The sequence below is a fragment of the Folsomia candida genome, unplaced genomic scaffold (genome assembly GCF_002217175.1).
Source record: "Folsomia candida strain VU population unplaced genomic scaffold, ASM221717v1 Fcan01_Sc070, whole genome shotgun sequence".
In the NCBI taxonomy this organism is placed as follows: Eukaryota; Metazoa; Arthropoda; class Collembola; order Entomobryomorpha; family Isotomidae; genus Folsomia; species Folsomia candida.
In genome coordinates, this window is record NW_019091262.1 from 125,430 (window position 1) to 142,883 (window position 17,454).

The 17,454-nt window shown below is 41.1% G+C and overlaps 2 protein-coding genes across 2 annotated transcripts; one reads left to right on the forward strand and one right to left on the reverse strand.

Moving 5' to 3' along the window:
* Positions 1–857: 857 nt before the first annotated feature.
* LOC110862822 lies at positions 858–13,280 on the reverse strand. The gene is made up of 15 exons (XM_022112030.2): positions 12,516–13,280; positions 7,548–7,898; positions 5,001–5,091; positions 4,493–4,816; positions 3,920–4,248; positions 3,635–3,823; positions 3,469–3,561; positions 3,363–3,404; positions 3,095–3,296; positions 2,864–3,012; positions 2,644–2,802; positions 2,358–2,558; positions 1,995–2,270; positions 1,774–1,908; positions 858–1,515 (listed from the first exon to the last, which is right to left on the reverse strand). The coding sequence occupies exons 2-15, from the start codon at positions 7,830–7,832 to the stop codon at positions 1,378–1,380; spliced, it is 2,613 nt and encodes an 870-aa protein (XP_021967722.1). The 5' UTR covers positions 7,833–7,898; positions 12,516–13,280; the 3' UTR covers positions 858–1,377.
* A 2,726-nt stretch (positions 13,281–16,006) lies between these two features.
* LOC110862813 (protein ANTAGONIST OF LIKE HETEROCHROMATIN PROTEIN 1) lies at positions 16,007–17,277 on the forward strand. The gene is made up of 2 exons (XM_022112019.1): positions 16,007–16,477; positions 16,552–17,277. Exons 1-2 carry the CDS (start codon positions 16,007–16,009, stop codon positions 17,275–17,277), a joined length of 1,197 nt encoding a protein of 398 aa, XP_021967711.1.
* The last annotated feature ends 177 nt before the right edge of the window (positions 17,278–17,454 follow it).

Below are 17,454 nucleotides of genomic sequence, written 5' to 3' on the forward strand. Positions count from 1 at the left end.
TTTCGTCTCAGACAAAGTCAGGTTGTGGTCCGAGTCTGCTTCGAATAATGGGATCGGACGGGGTGACAAATGCAATTAAAAGTTAACGAGAGACTCAATTAGTGCCTTGATGGAGGGGGTAAAGATGAGTGCTTTTTCGAGTTTGGCGGTTACGACCAGCACGGACCGTGACATGATTCCGTCCCAGAGAAGAGGTGACATTTCATTATCCTGATGCCTTTTGGTGGAGGATGTGATGAAACGGTGCATGGGAGAGATTCGCCTCTTCGTGACGGCAGAAAGTGACGACTCACTCTTTTTCCCCTGGTTGACGGGTTCGCATGTCGAGACCAATTTGCGGAGGGAGGAGAGATTAATCAGATATCAGGTGGGCAGCCAAACGACCCCACCGGCTCGTTCTCCTCCATGAGAACGTGAGCCACTTTTTCCTGGATAATCACATATTTATCTCACCCAGTGTCACGGACGTGACAGTTCCATTTCCTTTATTACAATGTGCGAGTCATCATTTTTCTCTACCCAGCACGATTATTTTGCCATTAAGTTAGCAGCTCGTGTGGGTCCCTAAATGCCAAGAAATGTGAATTCATTGAAAAAATTGGGAATTTTGAGACATTTGAAAATCATGTACAATTGTAAAACATTTATGCCACTTTGTAAACTGAACTATATTAAGTAACTCAGCTAATTATGTATTAAAATTACGACAATTTGTAAACTGATCTGGTTCATTGAGGGTTTTTGCAAAATTTCGAAAAACATTGCATATTTGTAGATGGGCATTACTTGCTTCGCTGAGAGTACAAATCTTCATGTGCTTACAATTAGTGTTTCAATTAAATATTAAATGCGAGTAATTACATTACTTTTGTAAATTCAAAAATTTATTTATTGACGTCGTCTTTTAAGACTTAATTGCATTTTTCCAAACTATTCTACCAAAATAGTTATGTAGTTATACGTATAAAGTGAGGCGTCATTATAATGCTTAATTAATAATATTTTTACTAAAATCTATCCCTAAATCTTAACCTGATAACAGTCATCAATCTATCGAAAAAGGCGTCGATATCACAACATGAATTTATCAAGGAAAAAAATATGCTCACTTTTCTACAAAGATTTTTCGAAATAAATATACAATTAATCTAGTCAAGATTGGGAAACAAAATTAAATCAGTGTGCAAAATCATTTACTGTCAGATCACGCTAAAAAAATCACACGGAATCTCAAAATAATTACGCATCGGGACATAATTTCAATTCGGAATGTGCGAGCAAATGGGAAATTGTGACCAATTTGGAAATATCGAGTGTGCCGAGGGAGAGAGAGAGAGAGTAGACTAGAGGAAACTAATTTCTTAGATTTCCTGGTCCTTAGACGGTCCAGTGGGTGGGTCCCGGCCCTCCGTCATACTTGCTCCGATGTATCAGGGACTTCTCGAATGCCTCCGTCGTGGACAGGACGGAGGCACCGATGAAGCTGGCGTGGTATCGGTAAGGCGAAGCTTGAATCTGAAATTAACGGTATACATGTATTACATTATGTGAATATGATAGTATTATGTAGAGAGCTATGTAATTTGCATAGCTCTCTGGCTGGGGAAAGTGAAATGCACTGAAATGAAAGTGAAATGGGACGGACGAGATGGGTGAAAAGCAGAAGGAAGCTGGTCACCCTTTGGTGAGTTATTAATTTCTCTCTGATGAACTGCCTTTTGAACCCATTTCACCAACCTCGCCTCCTTTCGAGTGGGTGATCCTACAACGTACCTTGGGCTTCAAATGGGGCGGACAAAGCTTGGTCAGCTCGACTTCGAGTCGCTCCACGAAGCCGGGCAACATGGTGCATCCTCCCGTGACGAAGATGTGCTGCGACATTTCCTTCCGGATATCCATCCCGCAATCCTGTCAGAAAATATGCAAATATTTATATTCACATCAGCACCAGGGCAACAATAAATTGCACACGAAATTGGCTCCAACCAACCAACCTGTAAACTCTTGTGTAAAATCTTTGGCAAGGGGTCACAATCCAAGCCGTACATGCCGGGGTCGAAAAATCCGTCTGCTACCCCCCTCAGCACGTTCTGATTGACCCCGATGAGATTAGGGATGGAGAGCACGTCTCGTAGGTCCATCTCCACCACGATCTCTTGACTCTCTTGCGACATTTTCCTCGTGCTCTGCCCACTCGTGTAGATGAAGTTCTCCGTGATGAAGCGCAGCACGAGGTTCTCCGTCGGGGTGGACAAATACAGCCCGTTCTCCTGAAAATACACCCAAACATTGACCAACGTCACTGGGCACGTGACACAGAGAGTGTCTACGTGGTGGGAGCGTGTATGTCAGCGTACCTGGGGGCCAAGTCCTTGTCGAAGGGCATGTTTCAGAGGTTGGCCTCCAAAGGGTGCCCTGCCCCAGGCGTGCGAGAGGACGAATCCTTGCGAGACGGGGACGATGTCACACCGTTCCCCGATGTCGCAAATGATCCCGTTGTCCGCCGAGTACGCCCAGAACGAGACGACACTCTGATGGCAGAGGAGAGCACTTTTTGCCTGTCACATAAAAAACCATGGCTAAAATACTCTGCATAAAATACTCTGCAAACAAGAAGTACAACAATCTACAGCTTTTGACTACCTGAAACGTGTTAAACAAAACTCCCAAGATGTTCTTTTTACAGGCGTCGTCCACCCTGCGGGGTAAATTTATAATGACACGATACCGCTCCGGCTCCACTTTTAATTCTTTAAATATCTTGAGGAGAAATCCCTTCACGGCGTCAATGTTCAAATTATTCTAAACTTAAAAAATGAAAAATTTAATTCCATCCAATTGTTTCCGAGACGACGTTTTTTACCTGACACATTTTTGACGACGCTTCAAAAGGAAACTTGAGCTTTGCAGTTTTCCTGTTTTCCCGGAGGTAGACATCATTCCCGTAAATGACGGTGCCATCCTGGTCGTTTTGTGACGTCACGGCGGCAAAGAACAGGGCAGGAAGGGTCGCTGCGTACATAAGTAGGAACATTTAGCCGAATCTAACCTTGGAGAATTTTCAAAGAGAAAAGGAAGGATTTTAAAAATTTACCTTGATGCATTAAGACGCCAGCGCGAATGTTAGTTGAGCCGAAATCGACCAAAACGAGGTCTTTGAACATGGATGGCAACTTGGAGAAGAGGGGAATGGCGTACTGGGAAGTTAGTGAGGGGAGAGTTTCGTACTGTATGGCGGCCACCCATTTTCCTGCTTCTGCGACCGTGGGGCATTGTAGGACGTAGTAATGTCCTTTCTAAAAATTAAGGCTAAAAAATGAAATACTCTAAATGGCTTAATTTAATTCGAGATGGTCACTCACGGCGTCATCAATCCCGATGATGCGATTGGTCATGGTTTTGTTCTAAAAAATAAAATGCTTCCATTAAAAAGCCACGTGTTCCAACTCGCGACGTGTAATTTCGTACCTGATCCGTCCCCACGAAATCTGCGGGGTCCAAGAAGTCCACCTTTCCTCCCACCAAATTGATCGTTTGGAAAAGATCGAGACAATTTTCCTTCTGGAGAAGGGAAAAAATACATCAATTTTTTTCTCACCCACCTCATCAGAATATTTTGAATAGTTACAAATACCTCATAACCATTCAACTTTCCGGCCGATAAAACATAGAATTTTCTCTTCCAAGCGTTCCAAAACGTTCCCTTTTTTCTATTTCCACTCAAAATATTTAAAAACCCACTCAAACAGTCCTTCTTCGCGTTCTTATTGTTTAATAATGGTTTAGATTCCTGCATCGTGTACAATCGGGTCAAGATGGGTTCCTGCGACAAGGAGAAAAACAGGTCACTTACATTCACAATTTTCGATTCCTCGCAATTTTTTTGCCTATTAATGAAATAAATCATGCAAGGAATTACCGGGTCCCAATTGGGCGAGATTCGAATATGTTTGGCTATGCCCTCCTCGCCTTCCTCGAGGGACAACCCCTCCTCCGCCTGGAAGATTTCCTCTGGGGAAGCGTCGTGTCGCATCGTGGTCGTTTCGGGCAAGGGCGGGGCATCGAAGAAGTTGAGCCCCCTCGCCCCCTCCTTGGCTCTACTTGGGGGGGAAGATGTAGGGAGGAAGGGGAAGGCCGGTCGTCGACTGCCCCCCGTCTTCCCTCCAGAATTCGTGTCACTGTCAAAGTCCAGCTCAGAATCGGAAGACGACATTTGACTCTCCGTCTCCTCGTGAATCACTTCCAAACCTGGAGAAAAGTCACAAATCTTCAAAATAGTAACCCTTTGCGAGGATTCCATTCTTCACGCTACATTTGCAAGCCTTGTAAATTTTGTGCACAGACTGATCTTATGTGCTCATATAAGACCAAGACTAATCAAAGTAGCCATGCACTTCGGAATGTCCTTGGCTATATATTTCTCTGATTGTTGTAAACTTTACAAAATTTTACACGTTTTACGTTGAATGAGTGATTGTGGCATAAATCTCACCATAATCGGCGTCATCATAACTATTAAAATTTTGTTCCGGTGGGGGCGCCGCGTACTTGAAATTGTTTCTACTCTCTCCTCCTACACTTCCCGTGGGCTTCGGGGGGTGGACAATGTCATCGTCAAAATCGTCAAACTCTGTCCTGTCCTCCACGTCGAATTCGCCTTCGTCGTCCGAAATGTCGAGCGTGTCCTCGTCGTCGTCGTCGTCGTCGAGCAAGTCGCTCCTCGTGCTCCCACTCCCACTCCCACTCCCACTGCTACTTTGCTTCTGCTGACTTAAAACCAGTCTCGCCGCCGAAGGAACCAGCACGTTCTCGACGACTGAAACACCAAGACAGAAAAAAACGGGAACTTATTTCACCAAAATTTCGCCCAAATTAGAACCTAGAGTCGTAGCGTCGCCCACTGACAGACGACGACTGAGCACGTACATGGCTCACATACGGACGATCCGTTAGTGGTACGTACGCCTCAAAAAATCGAGGCTTCCTCCTCATGCACTCACCTAGCGCGGATGATGACGGTGCTGCTACTGCTGCTGTGGGGAGGGCGTAAATACGTTCTGCACTCGCTTTGGGCACATCGTAAACAATCGTCTAAATAATTTCGAAGGGGGAGAAGAGAAAAAAAAACAGAAATAAATTATATCGAGAAGTCTGCGGAACTTGTGGCGCACACACGCTCTCTCGTGCGCTGGGTGTGAAAGCGGCCGTGCAGAAAGGAGGAGGTCTAATCTCGATTCTTTCGACGCAGGGTCAAAGGGGACATGTTTTGGGGGCGAAGGGGTCACGAGAGGTCACACCCTTACTGCACGGCCCTCCACTGTGGGAAACCCTCAATTGTTTTGTAGAGATGTTTAGAAACCAATAATATGGTTGTAAAAGTGGTAATTATTTGTGTAGAACGGAATGAGATTTATTTGTGGCGTACGTACGTACATAATTTCAGAGTTGGACATTTGAGCACGAGTGAGGATGAGACTTACAAAATGAGCAAAATGATATTGGTGGTGCAAGAAGAGATGTAACTTGTGGACGGAGATGGAGTATTTATTTGCTGCCTTGTTCCACTCTCTATTCCACTTCCACTCTGGTGGTAATGAGATAATTGTTGTTGCATATCGAGAAAAAATGGGATTCTATTTTCACCACGTTCACGTATAATCCTCATTATTTAATACCCAACGACCAGAACCAATAGCACTTTGAAAAGAGTTATGTGTCGATAAATGGTGGTGGTGGTGGTAGCGTGTTTCAACCACATGCAGAACAAAGCGAGTAGAAATTGTTGGCAATTACGTGTAGTTATGGGCAAGAGAAAAATTGGAAAATATGTGGAAAAATATACTCTTCCATCCGTACATATTATGTGGCGGAGGGGGTTATCGAAGATGAATGTGGGGCTGTGCAGAAAGGGCATGGCCGCAGTGGGTCATCAGGATATTTTTGCATCTACATGGCGAGAGGGGTCACAGCCTTACCGCACAGCCCTGGGTGGGATCATGTCCCCACGTGATTTACCACTATTGTAACCCAATCCACTTGTTGGAAACGAGGTAAATATGGAATATCTGTTCTCTGGTTAAAAAATGGATAGAGTAAACCTCGTAAAAATTAGACATTACACCTCGCTTGCCACACGAACACGTCAAGGATGCCGTATTTCTGTCACTAGTGGCATTAAATGCTTTTCCATACATGTCTTCTTTTCCGCCAGGTATGGCTGGCCTGCAGTGACGAATGAGCCGTGTCACTCTGCATGTGTGCTTATGTTAATAATGTCCCAATTCATCATCCTCCGATGGTTTGGAGTTTTTTGTGGGGCGGAAGTTTGCAGAACAACTCTGGTAAATAAACCACCTGGCAGCAGGAGGACACGCTTAGTGATGCGCGTCTTTTGTCCTCACATGAGCAAATAAGTATCGAATGTCGAATTTACTGTGGAGCTGGCCGGATGCGAGTACTGTTTTGAAAGTGCCATAAGTGCCCCCCGTCAGATTCCATCCTTGTGCAAAATGGATTTCCTTCATGCACACCTCATAAAGCTCTGAGGAGAAGAACTCATCTATTTTACCAAGAAATTCCGACGCAATTTCTGCAGTTTTCAATATTTATTTTGGTTCTTGTTGCACATCAAACAAAATAAATGTCAAGATTGACAACCCATCCGTTTGATACCCAGATTTTAACGTCTACGTAATTCTTGACATGAATTTCATGCACCGCCAAAGATTCCCTTCCAATATTTCAATTTTTATAATCCGTTACATCTAAATTGCATGAATGCACGTGCACAATATGCAGCGAGACCTGATTTTATGCGACCACGGACAACAAAAAAACCGTATGCATGTTGTTCCCTCGTCCGTGAAGGAGACCCAATTTGAGAACGAACAAACCTTGCCGTCGAGAAGCCAACAGACTTTTACGAAGGAAGAAATAAAAGTAAAATGCGCTTCAACATAATTTCGAGACTAAAATCGGTACGCTAAAAAATGAATGAATACTTGAGGGATATGTTTTGAATAAATTCGTCAACGTTGATGCCACAGTTTTTGCAAGCAAAATTAAAATTTACCTAAATTGTGGCAAGTTATGCCCATTCGTATGGGGCCACATAGTGGTAAAATAAAAAGTAGTCGAAGAAACGGATCAGTACAATCAATCATTTTTTTGAACAAGTCAACTCAAGAGGAAAACTAACAATGCAACGACGACAACAACAATTGAGTATCGAGATGAAGCCGATTGGCCATTAGGATGCAAATTTCTCTCCCGTTATCATACTCGCTGGTTTCGCTACCCGTGCAATTTTGCGAACAAGAATAACGAGGCAAAATTAAGCTGCAGACGGGGCGGATTCAATTTGTGCAGACATTCAAATTGGCGAGGGATGATCCAGCCTTTCAATAGAATAATGTTGACACAACCCCGTCTTTTTCCCAACATGAATGAAATATGGGTTAATTATTAGTGCCCCTCGTCCACTCACTCGTTGGGTGGCGAATTGCGAAAAATGAGCTGCCTTGACTGAACATTTTTTTGCCACTTACGTCGGAATAAGATGAGTTTGAGTTGTGGTTTCCATTCTGATACTGCTGGCGTTGGTGGTTATTGTTGTTGTTGTTGGCAGAATTGAAAATCTGGGCCTGCTGCTGAACCAAGGACAAGGTTTTGACCGTGCAGTTCTTGTTTTGAGTGGAGTCAGTGACGTCTTGACCGCGACGATGGTTGATGTTCTCGTAAAACACGTCCTGCTTCTTGGCCGGAGTCGAGGTGACGCTTTTGTGGGTCGAGTAGGTTGAGGAAGACCCCACCCAGAGGACTTTCGAAGTCATGTCCAGCTCGGAACAGGCGGGAAGATGCGGTGAGATGCGTTTCTAACAAAGAAACGGACCAAACAACTAAAACAAAGTAGTGTAAAAATAAACTTTATTAAATTATCTCATTTTTGTAGAATGTTTTGGATATTTTAAAACAATAATTTGATAAAATTCTTTCGTTTTAAAAAACGATGCTTCATAAAATGTTAGTTGCAATTTGATAAATTGTTCCATTATTTTTCACAACCAATTTCTAAAATTTATGGGTCTACAAACATCATGCATAATTTGATTACTAATAAAATTATCTACATTCTTGTGTATGTTGTTCTTCATGGATTCATAATAAGTACGCACTTTTTCATGAAATCGTCCCAATCTTCCTACGAACGAAGGATGCCACATAATTCGTCATATTTAAAAACGCAAGGCTAACTGGGCGGATTTTCCTTCCAAAAACTAATTAGCTCGAAATATGTATGGTTGCATATCTAGGTAAACCCAGGAATCTGCTCCTCTCCGGCAACCCAAGTCGCAGTGTAATTGTTACGTAAGGAAAAATGCGAAATATTCATCGACTTAGAAATTACCACTGTTTGCGGTTTCGCTGGCATTTGGCGTGCATAATTATTATCTCAAGAAAAGTTGATTTGATTTGATTTCTGTACAAGCTAAGCAATTCTCATCTCGCTCTGTGGTTCTCTTTTCAAGTTCAAGTCGTACTTTTTTTAACTTGGAAAAGCTGTGTAACTAACTCCTTGCTTTGTCCTGTCTTGGCTTCATTCGCACTCTTGATTCGCTTCTTGTGAGTTTCTTCACCTCGCAAAAAATAAACCAACGCATCAGATTAAAATCAGGAGGAATGCAAGGTAAAAATACGTATCAGGCCAAAAAGGGAATTAGTCGTTTTTTATCATCTTATTGTTCACCATTATTGGGGTGGTGATACATTCATACGTATAATAATTAGTTAAAACTTAAAAGTAAGAACGTCTTTATATTTTTTTGTTTTTGTTCCGTATTTTTATGGGAAATTTAGCATTTAATATTTGGCAAAATATTGTATAAAGCTATGCATGCACGAATGTTGTTGCAAAATTCGATTTAGAGAATTCTGGTCACCGATATTTGTTTGCATTTACTTCCTGTTTCTAAGGCACAACTTTTCTGGTGTTCAATTACCCCATTGAACATATTGTTAATAACAATTTGTTATTAGATTATTTAAGAATTATTAAGTAGCTTCAGCTACTTTATGTGAAGACTTTGTCTGTCTGTCTGTCTGTCTGTCTGTCTGTCCGTCTGTCTGTCAGCAGGATATCACGAGAACGGATCGAGATAATCGAAATCGGTTTTCGCCATCATACATAGGACCCCAGGGGGAGGATCCTATCAACTTTTGGGGGCAACCGGACCACACCCCCTTTGGCGACAGGGGGTGTGGTCGGGGCAAAATGAGATTTTTAGTGCAATTTAATCTATAGGTGAAATAGAGTAAAATTATGTGTTCCGGAGTTGTGCCACACCCCCTCGGCGCCAGGGGGTGTGGTTGGGGCAAAATGAGATTTTTAGTGCAATTTAATCTATGGGTAAAATTAGGTGAAATTGAGTGAAATTAAATGAAATTAAGTGAAATTAAGTGAAATTAAGTGCTTCCCCGATTGTGCCACACCCCCTCGGCCCCAGGGGGTGTGGTTGGGGCAAAATGAGATTTTTAGTGCAATTTATTCTATGGGTAAAATTAAGTGAAATTGAGTGAAATTAAATGAAATTAAGTGAAATTAAGTGAAATTGAGTGTTTCCCCGATTTTGCCGCACCCCTTCGGCGCCAGCGGGTGTGGTTGGGGCAAAATGAGATTTTTAGTGCAATTTAATCTATGGATGAAATAGAGTGAAATTAAGTGTTCCCGAGTTGTTCCACACCCCCTCGTCGCCAGGGGGTGTGGTCGGGGCAAAATGAGATTTTTACAAAAAATTAATCTATAGGTGAAATAGAGTGAAATTAAGTGTTCCCGAGTTGTGGTGGGACTGTTTGGGGTGAAGTACGTCTGAAGCTACTTCCGTATGCGCGTTTGCGACGGTTTATTTTCTACGAAAAGTTTGCATGCCCCGAACAACGATGTAACGATTGAGCGACACAGATATGCAAAAAAACGTCGAACGAAATAGAGAATATGGAAAAATGTCTCTGGGATGGAAAATTATGACAAAAAGACTGTTTTTCATGCATATATTGCAAAAAGGTGAAAAACCCATGCAAACTAGGATTTGTAGGAAAAGAGTGGTCTTTAGAAACCCCAGGACATTTTTGCAATTTCTTGGTTTGCTGAATGAAGGCAATGGGCCCAGCCCAACTCCATATCATCGTGCCTCCAATTAACAAATACGGATTCGAACCACTGCTCCTGCCACCACACTGCAGATGCCTTTACGACTCTTTCTGAAGGGTGACGAACCGCGTGGGTGGGTGTCGGACCACTATTTAGTACCAAACAGCACAATTACCATTTGTCAACCTTTCGGTAAGTCGTGTAAGGAAAACTCACTGCGTCGTCTGTTCTTTAGCTGAGCATACATAAAACGCCACACATAACTAACAATGGACAATACGTAACATTGAGGGGCTGTGCATATGAGAATCTCGTATCCCAGCCAAGAGAACACTTTTACGGCGTTTCAAGATCTGTGTCCAAAGAAAGAGCATCGAAATCTGAGAGGGACAGGAGCGAATATTTCCTCCAGAGTAAAGTTGATGGAAACAAATCTCATAACAAGGAGACTCCCGACGTCAAAGTTGACCGAGAAATCTTTGCACATATTATTTGGCAATGTTTTTGACCAGGTTTTGTCCTACGTCAATTCCAATGTAGCTAAATCAATACCCATATTCATTCAACTTTTGTCAAGATGCGCATCCATATTTTGCCCCGCAGAAGGAGAAAAGAATGCATGAGACATTCCACAAAATCAGCCTGGTTTTCCGTCTCGCAAATTAATTTTGACTCGCATCTTAGCACTGCAAAAGTGCAGAAAGAGATGGGTGCATCTTCTTCTCAGCCACCAAAAGCCACTAGGTTGCCACAAGGTTGCTGCGTTCTCACCACGACCAAGAAGAGAAGAAGATTGCGAATTGAATTGTCGGCATGGATTGGGATTATTATTGTTATTATATGAATTACGTGCCATACAAAATTGCATTTTGTCCTTGGTATGGTTTCCACTAGAATTTGCCTCCGTACATCCACCATCAATGCAGAGAATCCTTCGCGAATCATGTGCGGGGGGAAAAAGCGAGGAAATTTGAGACCCATTCAGTTTTCTCGTATGCGCCACGCCACGGAATTAATGGACGGCCCCAATCAACGACAATTCACTGATGACGAGGTGAATTGACGGGGAGAGGATTGCAGAAGAGGTGGAGAAGAGCAGGATGGACGGATGGATGGATTTGGGAGGAAATATTATTATTTTATCTGCCTCTTTTTCCCTCAAGAGATAACATCATGAGCTTCTTCTTGGTGCAAAAAACACCAATAATTTCACAGAAGCTAAGTTTCCCTTGGGAATGCGAAAATGTGCATAAATCTTTAACCCTGTTTTCTTGGTGTGTAGTCACTTTTTTGTTTATTTCACCACATAAATTCCACGGGTGGGATAATATAATAATAGGATAAATACTGCAGCAACGTGACTTTTATTTATGACACGGCAATAATTGTCACCTCAGCAAATGAACGGAATCGATATTAATGTGACACTTGTAAAAATACGCGTCGTCCTCGAATTTAGCAGCAATCATTTTTATGAGTTTTATGATGTGTGTGAAGAAGAGCTCATTTGTGCCACAGTTAAGAAAATGTCATTAAAGATGGGCTTTTTGGGTCACCTATATAAATTATGCATGGTTCGGGAGGAAATCCATTAAAATCAATCAGTACAGGAAACCCAGGGTAAAAAATGATGTAGTTGAATAATAAAGGAAAATCTATTGAATGAAGCTGAAATGGTATAAACTCTCGGCCAAATGAGAAATTGCGACTCCCATGTCGCTCCTGAAAGATATGTAAAAGACGGATCAATCAGAAATATTAGGACGATGATGATGAATTGATTACCAGCCAAAGCCTAATTATTGCAAGGGATAAGGGGGCACGAATTGGAGCTACGGAGCAACACAGCTCATCGGCAGCCATACATTTTTGAAAGTTGTGTCGTAAGTGCAAATGAATCCTTTGTGTCAAGCTTAATCTTGATGTGAGTGGTTGATCAATGCTTGCGTATTAAGAAGGGCCGTTTTTAGTCGTCATCATCATCTCCCAGACATGGCGAAAATCAAGGAAAATTGACGACATCCTTTCCGCACGTATGACGCAGATGAGAAGAACAAGCCTCAACAATTAGCAGTGACGAGCTCACTTGCGAAAGACGCCTAACCATAAGTATGAAAATGACATGTTTATTTCCATCAAGCCAAGAGACCTGCACATCCTCATCGTCCCGTCATAATTGACAGTTACACTAATAATGCAAAGTGGTCGACTGCATGTGCTTCTTGTAAATAAGTGGCAGTGGTTGATGTTTTACATGCAATTTGCACACGCCACGCCACATCGTTACAAACTCACTCGGGTTAAAATGAAACCAAGGAAAATGTAACTTAATTAATTAAACTAGAACAAGTCGTATTGTTTCACTTACCGAGACAGAATCTGCCAAAAATTGGGCAAGTATTTCTCCAATGGAATCGTTACCACCTAATTTTTGTCACAATTTCCACAAGTTTTATCACACCATTTAGTACTTTGAATGTAGTGAATCGGCATAAAGTTTCCATGGATTGATCAAAACTTGCACTATTTTGGGCAAACGCGAACAAAACAAGTAATCGTATCCGTTGATTTGTGTCTCCTGGATGAAAATATTTCAATATCAAAGAAATAGCAGAGATAGTTTTCCGTCGAAATGGGAATAATGCGCATGTGGGAGAGACTGATGAGATTAGATTACATTCGCAGTTTATCGACTCGACATCCTTTGTCCTGATTTCGTTGGATGGAATTTCCAGGACTGGGAAATAAAACTACTTATTCGATCATGGCAGATTTCCTTCCTGGGCTTTAAGCAGCCCGATTAAAGCTCTGGCTGAGCCCAACTTTTCTGCTCCCACTGGATTTCAACAATTCAGCCTTTTCCCACAAAATGTGCAAATTCTTCCCAATGTGCACTCTCGCTTTTTTCATGTATCCTCCCTCCTCCACCACTCTGCAAAATCAACCACTTTTCAACTTGCGTAGAGTGTGTGCAAATCAGCTTTTGCATGGGACTTGACTTGTCTCGTTGACAGTGAATGGACGACTAACTGAACCTTTATTATTACAGTGCAATAATGGAACTTGGCGAGTCCAATAAAATGACTGCAGAAGGATGAAACAAGTCTTGTAGATGTTTTTTTACACGGTACACCAACTGACGATGCACCAGCGAGGTAATATTACAGGCAGCAGAATACGGCAACAATCTCCAACTCCTGCTCGTTCATATGCACATATTATTATTATTCAGAGTCAACCTTTCCTATATACCATCCGCCTGGTCGAACAACTCCCAAATGAACAATGGAGGCGTAATTCTTGCAGCAGCGACGGCGAGGGTTTAATTCATCTCTCCTGTGCCAGGGACCGTTCATTAACTGCGGCTGCCACAGATCAAGGCGTCCCACGACCCTTGTCCCTTATTGTGAGCCTTTTTCCCTGGAAAAATATCGCTCCTGCTCTCCAATTGTTGTTCCTACGTGCGTACACCTTCCACTCGTTGTGGATACAACTGGTCGGAATTAAAGAGCTTTAAATGGACGAGATGACGAGGCGATGGAGTTGGCGTGGCATGTTTCTGACTATCTGAGCAATGGGAATGGGGGTGGTTTTGTGGCCGTGCGGAAAAGATGTGGTATCTTTTGGGCGGCTTTTTGCCCTTTACTTCGGACTGGAAAGTGGAATGCCACTCATCCTGTGCAGCATTGTGCGTGCATGAGTGACAACAATAATTCAGGAAGGAAGGAAGCAGGAGGGAGGAAGTTGGACTAAATTGACATGAGGCAGATCATCCGAGAAACAAGGATCGAGGGGAGAGAATTGCACGAAATAAATAACATCCTCGCAATTTCTCGTCTCAAAAATCGTTATTGTACACAATAAGTCCAGTATATACGACTGTGTACTAGTGTCGTATTACTGGAGCAGAAATGTATAGCTTTTCCTAGTCCATCTGTTCATGCCTTTTGTGAAATCATACCAAATTCTCAACTTGGATTTGCGTTTCCATAGTATGGAATTGTTAACTTTAAATTTTTTAGGTGCAAATCAGCTATGCAATTTTTTTGCATGGAAAAGTAGATTATGCTTGTTTTAGATACTTATTAAAAAATGCAATTCTTCTTTTAATCGAACTTTAATTGGATAATGATCTACATATAAAATAATGTAGAGATTTTGTGTCACCTGCCTGAACCCATGTAAAAAGTTACTTGAGGTATTTAGAAAAGAAGCGAGCGTTTGTTTATTTGCATGGGCCCATTCCTGTGGAAAGAGAGGGAGGAAATGACGACACGAGAGAATGAATAAATAGTTTTGTAGTCTCCTCGAATAAAAAAGATTACGATTCTATTATTCCACTTGGTCTTTTTTACACCTTTCCGGTGCTTTGTTTCCCTCCTCGTCGTCTTCCTACCGGCTGCACGTCGACGTTGAGGAGGAGATGGCCACCATCAAACGACATCATCGGGGGCCCTGAGTACAAAATGTCAACGCATGTCTAGGCCTTTTGTGGGAGGTAAAAGCTTCCTGCAGGGCCCCCAAGAAGAGGACCATGTGCAGCCATGTAGAATGTCAAGACAAAACACAGAAGGGCAGAGAATACATCTTGCGGATCCATTCCCTGGCGTTATCAACAAGTTAATCTCTCCTTTGAGCATGCTCGAAGAAGAGATTTTGCAAATTAACTTAATTAGATCAGAAGTGCGGAATTGTAGAGCAGTAGAAAAATTTTTACATATGTACATAGTGGCAAATAGCTTTACAAGAGCACCGATTTAAGTGTGCAAAAAAACTGTGCAAAAAACTATGCATTTGGCCAGTGTTGCTTAATTACTTGAGTTTGTAATTAATTACTAATTACTTAATTACATCTGACGAGAGAAAGTAATTAATTACTCAATTACTAATTACATCAGTCGAGTAATTAATTACAATTACAATTACTTCCGTCAAAAGTAATTAATTACTTAATTACAAATTATTTACATTTTTTATAATCATGGCGGTACAATCTTAAAAGTATGGCATAGTCACGTAGGTATTAATTTCCAGGTATCAAAGTTGCTACCGCTTGGTCTTAAAATTATATCTGTCGACTGGTAAATTTTTACCTATCCGTAAAAATTTGCTACCGATATGGTAAAACTTTAATACCGAGCTATTACTACTGCTGACTGTATTATTTACCAATACCACTTTGGTTGAGTCACATATGAATACCGCTTGGCATTATTTTAATATTACATGTATTTCTAAGAACGTAAATGTACTAAAGAACTGCAATTAACCTTTAAGATTAAGCAGTTAATTAATCTAATTGTTGGAATCTAGTTGCTGGAAGTACATTCAAAGTAACAGAGATGAATAATTGATACCTGAAGCGTAGTTAACGCAAAATTAATCTTCAAGCTCGTCTAAAAATGATCTTGTGAATCAAGATTTTACACAATAGGCATTCCAATTCGAAGCAATCAAGTAATTAATTACTCAAAGTAATTAATTACTTTGTTACTCAATTTAAGCCAAGTAATTAATTACTAATTACAATTACATTGCCACAAAGTAATTAAAGTTCAATTACTAATTACCTTCTCGATTTTTCTTGTAATTTCTTGCATTTGGCATAGTTCTCAGATCGAAAAAGTATAAAAATGTTGAGTGAATACCAAATCAAAATATATTGAGGGTATTCATTACGAGTTCGCATGTTCGCATCGCAACATAACTTTTTCGAAATTGCTAATTTTGCGAAGCAACGAAGTGAAGACACTTCGCAAACAAATTCGCAAAAGTTGGTATTTGCAAAAAATACAAATTCTAGATTTTTTTGGAATAGTAATTTTTCTGCAATTCTGATTTTTATGTAAGTAGTTCGATATGCCTAAAATATCTCAGAAGCGTCGTTATATTAATGATTTGTGCCAAATCGCTTCAACCGAACTGATTTGGAGCACAAATTCGAACACAAGAGATGGATGGCAGGAATTCGACGATATCGTAGATGAAATTTTGCTCACAGAGGCCATTCGGTACATTGTTCCACGAAATCCTGTCCCCAAATCCGACCAGTGGTATCGTAACGTTCTCCCAGATTATAACGACGACCTATTTCGAAAATTTCTGAGAGTCTCAAGATTAAACTTTGGACGGATTCTCTTAATGATTCAAGATCATCATGTCTTCCGATCAAACAGCAGCAAAAAACAAACGCCAGTCGATAAACAACTCGCTATTACACTCTATAAGCTCGGAAATGATGGGTCATCTAACTCTATTCATAACGTGGCTGCAGTTTTTGGGATTGGAGGAGGTGGTTCAGTGATGCTCATAATTGAACGAGTATTAAAAGTAAATTAACCAATTAATTGCGAATAATTTAAAATACTTAGTTTAATTGTATAGTGGTATGGTATATGTGGCAGGCGATTCTTAGTCTGGAGCATAATTATATTCGATGGCCTGATGAGAATGAACGAGCAAATATAGAATTATTTATGGGCGACAAGTTACCAAAATGTATCGGCTACATCGACGGCTCTCATATCCCTCTAGATGAAGCTCAGTTGGATGACCCAGAGTCATATTTCACAAGAAAGCAGCGGTACGCAATACATTTGCAGGCGGTTTGTGACAATGATCGTATTATCAGAAATATATTTATTGGATATCCTGGCTCGGTTCATGATGCACGAGTATATTCCAACTCAGAAATTGGGATTAGACCCGAAAGTTTTCTAACTAATGGGCAATGGATTGCTGGGGACTCTGTTTATGCTGTTAGTGACTTCATGATCACACCTTTCCGGAATAATGCTACTGCCGGCACAGCAAGCCAAAGAAGAGCATTTAACAAATATTTCTCAAAATATCGGGTCAACATTGAATGCGTATTTGGAATAATGAAGGAAACTTTTGGAAGCTTAAAGGGATTGAGGATACGCGTGGATAAGCAACGTGGACACAAATTAGCATGCGACTGGATAATGGCATGCTGCATTCTGTATAATATTATCAAGCCCACACTTCCAGCAATAATTGTTGAAGATTTGGGGGAGGAAGATCACGAAATGCCGGAGGCAACGAGAGGAAATGACAGAAAAAGAATTGGATTATTTAATTTTATAACCGGAAAGTTGGCATTACAATAAATGTTTTTGTAACCTTAATTCACCTTAATTACCTAAGATGTACATGTACAAAACTTGACAAGAACTAATTTTTACACGTATTATGCGGAAAATAGGTTTTAATTAGAGTTGATTATTTAGTTTGTACTTTAGATAACTCTAATTTTAACTTAAACTCCTGCTCTATCTTATACTTTT